Source organism: Dermochelys coriacea, chromosome 7, assembly GCF_009764565.3.
Source record: "Dermochelys coriacea isolate rDerCor1 chromosome 7, rDerCor1.pri.v4, whole genome shotgun sequence".
NCBI classification, from domain to species: domain Eukaryota; kingdom Metazoa; phylum Chordata; order Testudines; family Dermochelyidae; genus Dermochelys; species Dermochelys coriacea.
The window spans coordinates 125,964,480-125,970,479 of record NC_050074.1 but is presented as its reverse complement, the minus strand read 5'-3'; the positions used below and the strand labels follow the sequence as shown (position 1 = coordinate 125,970,479).

Below are 6,000 nucleotides of genomic sequence, written 5' to 3'. Positions count from 1 at the left end.
TCCCCTGCTTTTACCGAGGTAGGTGTTATCCTCCCCGGCCAGACTCGCCTTTCAGTTACTCAGTGAACTGGGAATGACGTCAGGCCATGCTGGGCTCTGTTACACCTGTGTAAACCCAGACTAACTGCCTTGGCGTCAGTGGAACCAGGTGTAACAGCAGGGGTGGCCCCAGCAGAACGAAGCGGGGGGCCGGGGGTACGAGCGGGGTCTCAGATCGGCCTCGGACTGTTCTGCCCTGTGATTTGGGCAAGCCCCTGGCTGTGCAATGGGGATAAGGACCCCGACCCCCTTTGGAGGGGCCCTGGCCTGCCCAGGGCTGCAGCGAGGGGGGGGACCTGAGGTACCCCCCTGCCCCTGGCCGCCACGTCCCCACTGCCGCGGCCTGTGCCAGCCTGGGCAGCGTTGGCAGCTGTGGAGCGGCCCCTGCCCCCTCCTCAGGGAGGGGCTGCTCCCCCCCCACCCCCGCGGCTTCCCCGCCCTGGGGCGTGTCCTCAGCCTGGGGGCGGGGCCTCCTGATCCCCCTCCCACCCAGGAAAACTACAACCCCCAGGATCCTTTGCGCACCCGGCGGCCCCCTCGCGCCCGGCCAGCGCGCGGGTCGCCCGCTGACTATTCGAACCGGCCAATGGCGGCCCCGCCCTTTGGTGGCCCCGCCCCGGGACGGCGCTCGCTCCAGCCAATCGCTTTGCAGGCGCTGGGGGGCGGCAGGCCAATGGGGAGGCGGAGCGGCAGGTATGAGATGGCGGCGGGGAGCCGAGGAGCCGCTGAGCGGCGGGGCGGCAGGTAGGTGCGAGGCCGGGGAAGCGGGTCCGGTCCGGTCCAACCCCGCCCCCCGCGGCTCGGCCTCGGGCTGGCTGCGGGGGGCCGGCGGAAGCCGGGGCGCGAGGGAGACCGGGGGGGGGGCGGCGGCTGAGGCGGGCCGGGGGCGCCGGAAGGGAGAACGCGGCTGGGTGCAGAGCCGTCCGGAGCTGCCCGCTTGGCCGCCAGCCTCCCGGGAGCCTCGGGGCCGAACTGTCCGCTCGACCCGGGCGCTCCTGCAGTGAGCGGACGCCGGGATGCGCGGCCCCTGACAGGCCCCGGCAGCCCGCGAACAGTCGCCCCCCCTTCCGCCCGCCCCCCGGTTTGCGGGGCGCGAACCGGCCGCTGCTCCTGGGCTGCCCCCCCCCCCCGCACACGCGGTGCGCTCCGCTCGCCCTGCGCTGTGCCGAGCCGCAGCCGGGCTAGTCCGGAGCCGCAAACACAACAGGAGGCCTCGGGGCGCCTTAGAGAGGAACGAACGTATCGGAGCACGAGCCTCCGTGAGCTACTCTCGCTCCATCGGATGCAGCCACGAAAGCTTGTGCGCAAAGTAACTTGCTCGTCTCCTAGGTGCCACGAGGCCTCCTGCCCTTTTTACTGTAAGGAGAACAGGAGGACTTGTGGCGCCTTAGAGACTAACACATTTATTAGAGCATAAGCTTTCGTGAGCTACAGCTCACTTCATCGGATGCATTTGGTGGAAAAAAACACCAAATGCATCCGATGAAGTGAGCTGTAGCTCACGAAAGCTTATGCTCTAATAAATTTGTTAGTCTCTAAGGTGCCACAAGTCCTCCTTTTCTTTTTGCGAATACAGACTAACACGGCTGCTACTCTGAAACCTTCTACTGTAAGGAGAGTGAAGGTGGCACCCATTGTTTCATGTTCTCTGTGTAGATAAATCTCCCCACTGTATTTTCCACTGAATGCACCCCGTGAAGTGAGCTGTAGCTCACGAAAGCTTATGCTCAAATAAATTTGTTAGTCTCTAAGGTGCCAGGAGGCCTCCCGTTCTTTTTTGTGAATACAGACTAACACCCACTCCATTTTGTCAACAAAAGTGCCATAAGGAGCGTTTACACATGCTGACTTTTAGTGACAAGGCTGTGTTGTTGCAGCCTTGTTGCTAAAAGCTGCATGGTGTAGACAAGGCCTCTGAATGCTTTTTTCCAAACTTGAGGAAGAGCTCTGCAGAGCTTGAAAGCTTCTCTCTCTCTCTCTCTCTCTCTCTCTCTCGCTGTCACACGCTAGTCCACTAAAACAGTGGTTCTTAACCAGGAGTCCAGAGACATCTTCCAGAGGGTACATCAGTGCCTCTAGATATTTGGCTAGTCTTACAACAGGCTACATAAAACACTAGTGGAGTCAGTACAAACTAAAATTTTATACTGACAATGACTTGTTTATACTGCTCTATGTGCTGAAATGTAAGTACAATATTTATATTCCAAACAATTTATTTTATAATTGCATGGTAAAAATGAGAATCAGCCATTATTCAGTAATAGTGTGCCATGCCTCTTTTGTGTTTCAATGTCTGATATTGTAAGCAAGTACTTTTTTTTAAGTGAGGTGACCCTTTGGGTATGCAAGACGAAGCAGACTCCTCAAATGGGTGGAGTAGCCTGTAAGGGCTGAGAACCACTGCAATAAAAGATCCACTCACCCACCTGGTCTCTAATATCCTGAGACCAATATGGCTACACTATCCCTGTGTACAAATTTCTACTCGGAGAGCTCACAGTCTAAACAGCCAAACCAAAGGAGGGAAATACAAGTGCGATCCGTATTGGAGAGGAAAACTGAGGCAAGGGGAGATGAGGTGAGTGGTGTGTGGGTCTGTGGGAAGCTTGTGGCAGAGCTCCTGTCTCCTGGTTCAGTGCATCTTGTCTCTCTGAAAATGCCTTGTCTAGAGCAATCTTGATATCACTCACCCCTCTACCCCCCACCCCAGGCAGTGACACTTACTTAAAATAAGTCTGTCTCCATGCTAGATTTTAACAAAAAAAAACAAAACAAAACCCACAACACATTCCTGTCCTGTTGGGCAACCATCCAGATGCAAGCTCCAGTAGGGTTCTTTCTGCAGTTATTGCTATGACTGCATGTAACACCCCCTTTTGCTCTTATCCAGGGCTTTGTTGGGCTCGGACAGCAGGATCCTTGTTCTTCTACACTCCAGTACATTGTCTGCTCGGAAGAGGGGGTGGGGTAGCATTACTTGCCCACACAATCCAAAGCAGCATCTAGGTGCCTCCATCTACCAGCCTAGCCAGTGTCCTTGTTCCAGTGATCATGTTCGTGGCACTGTGTAAAATATCACCCCACATTTGAACTGGGGTATGTCTGTGTGTCCAGAGGTGCCAATCAGGAATTGATTCCTCATTGGGCTGGGCACTGTGAGCAGGAAATAACAAACCCCTGCCCCAAAAAGCTTACAGTGTAAGCCAGAGGGTCCCCAAAATGTGGGGTGCAACCTCTCTAGGGAGGCATGGAGGAGTGTCTGGGGGGGGGAATGGAGCCCAAGAAACCCTGCCCAGGGGTGGGGAGGGAGTGCTACGAAGCCCTCCCCTCCCTGCTCTGCTCTGATCCTGCCCCCAGCTGCGTCCCTGATCCCAGCCTTGGTGCGGTTCTACTCCCGTCACACACCAGCCACTGGTCGTGGCTCCATTCCCCATCTGGGACCAATGCGGGGGGCAAAGCTGCACCTGGCTACAGCTCTGCTTCCACTCCAGCCTCAGCCCCTGGCTGAGGCACCTCTCCCGGCCACAAATCTGGCCCTAGCCTCAGCCACCTTACCCCTGTTCCTCCTCCTCCTTCTCTTCTTCCCCCCTCCTCCTCTTCTTCCCCCCCCCCCCCCCCCCGGTGTGGGGACACAGACAAGTAAGGGCGGGGGGGGGTTAGGGACAGCTGATCTAAGCATAAACTGGTGGGGAAAACAAATGGGGGGAGGACAGGTTGGCACTGAAATGGCTTTTTGATGTATTAGGTAGCAGTCACACTGAAGTCCAAGTCTTGATGATGTGACACATTTGGCCCCCATTGCTCCTTTCCTGGCCATAGCTGGTGTCAGACACTTCTCCCTCCTCAGCAAATAGCCCTATTTTTTTTTTTTAAGCAGGTTCATGCAGCTTTCTCTTAGTTACTTTAGAACCTATTCTCCTTTAGTTCCTTCTCTCACCTCTCGCTCTGGGACTTTTGCTTCTGGAGATAGGTCCCTTTGCCTGTGTCACTCCCATTCTGTTGCTTTCAGACATTGTCCTTCCTGTGATGCCCTTGCAGAGAGCCAGCAAGCCCACATCCTGGTTAAATTGCAGAACTGAACCAAACTCACATAAAATTACTCTCTAAACTGTTCACAATGCCCCTTCTCTATTCCATACAGAGTTCTGTTCTCTGTAATCCAAGCTGTCTGTATGAATCAGCGTGGGGGGGAGTAACTGGGAGAATGACAGGTTTCAGAGTAGCAGCCGTGTTGGTCTGTATTCGCAAAAAGAAAAGGAGTACTTGTTAGTCTCTAAGGTGCCACAAATTTATTTGAGCATAAGCTTTTGTGAGCTTCATCGGATGCATCCGATGAAGTGAGCTGTAGCTCACGAAAGCTTATGCTCAAATAAATGTGTTAGTCTCTAAGGTGCCACAAGTACTCCTTTTCTTTAGGAGTACTTGTGGCACCTTAGAGACTAACACATTTATTTTGTTTTTCAACACAGCAGTGCTGGCTTCTCCCACAGGGTGTTTTGCAGCCCTGTCACCCTGTGGGGCAGGGCAGCAGATCCTCTTGGTCACCACCATATAAGTGGCATCTGACGGGTAACACATTTATCTGATGAAGTGAGCTGTAGCCCACGAAAGCTTATGCTCAGATAAACTTGTTAGTCTCTAAGGTGCAACAAGTACTCCTTTTTTGGGGGGGGGGGGAAGAATGATGGAGGTTATTGCAGCCCATCCAACTGTTTGTTTCAAAGGCCTATAGCCTGACGGGATCCTCGGTCTCTGTGGGTTGCAGCTTTTGTCATGATGATGTTTTATTATCTGCACTTGGCAAGAAAGTTGCATCCTTCTCTTCCTGCTGCAGAGTCCTCACTCCAGTACTCCTGGCCTTTCCTGCCTCCTGGTTGGGTGAGAGCAGTGTGCACTACATGGGAGCTTTCTCCTCACACCATTCAGAAACTGCAGTTCATGCAGAATGGGGAAAGCTGCTCACTAAGAGCACAGCACAGGAGTAATTGGCTGCCAGCCCTCTCCCAAGAGATGTTTTAATGCGTTTGCCTTTGGCTTCCCAGCAAGACCTTCCCTCTCTCCCTGTGTAATGACATGGCAGCTGTGATCCTCTGAGGCAGGAAGTTCTGGGTAGCTCTGGACCTGCTTCTCCCCTGGGTTTGCCAGAGCTCAGCTTTGATCCTGACATTATTCTGCTTTGTTGTGGAGACTTCTCAACATTTTGCGGGTGGGGTTGGTACCCTGCAGGGGACAGCTGGGTTACGAGCTGGCTCATGTGCTTTAGGGTGGGAGAGGCTCTTTGAGGAGGACCCTCCTTAGACTCACTTCTGTCTGGAACTTTTTTAACATGTTTAATGTGTGTAATTTACTTTTGTAAAAGTGCTGAGGGGATTATTGATAGTGCAGGAATCTATCTGTCAATGCTCACTGGGCTTGGTTGAGTACATGGAAGAGAAATCTGATGCATCCCTCTGGTCGTGGCTCAGTCACAAAATACATGTTTCAGGGTGGGGGGGACCCCCCACCAATTTCCAGATTCTGAGGACAGCTTTTTTCCCCCCTGACATCAACTGCCTTGCATCCATACAAGTTATTTTTTGATTTATCTCTTGCCTTATCCTGCTTTAATCCTCTTTGCAAGCAGCGTAACACTATTCTGGAATGAGTATAGATTCTGGTATATGGTTCATGTGGATACATCCCCATTTTGAATTAACTACCTCACTTCAAGCTGTCCTCCCACTGCTATCCCACTCTGTACTACTTGATACCTAGACTAGCCTGTCTGTTTACCCGTGTGCCCTCCACTGCTCCAGGGTCCTCTTGTCCAGATGTCACCTGCCTATTTAAATGCTGTTTGCAGTGGTGTTGTAGCCACATTAATCTCAAGAAATGAGAGATACAAGATAGGTAAGATAATCTTTTATTGGACCAACTTCTTTTGGTGTTTGGTTGAAGGTACAAACTTTCAGGTTCTAA

The 6,000-nt window shown here is 53.1% G+C and overlaps 1 protein-coding gene across 1 annotated transcript in view; it reads left to right on the top strand.

Moving 5' to 3' along the window:
- The first annotated feature begins 591 nt into the window (after positions 1-591).
- Positions 592-6,000, top strand: part of ARHGAP19 (Rho GTPase activating protein 19) — a 60,289-nt gene continuing 54,880 nt past the window's right edge. The window contains exon 1 of the mRNA XM_038411556.2: positions 592-783. Within this exon, the coding sequence (XP_038267484.2) occupies positions 626-783 (158 nt within the window). The 5' untranslated portion in view covers positions 592-625. The remainder of the gene's footprint in view (positions 784-6,000) is intronic.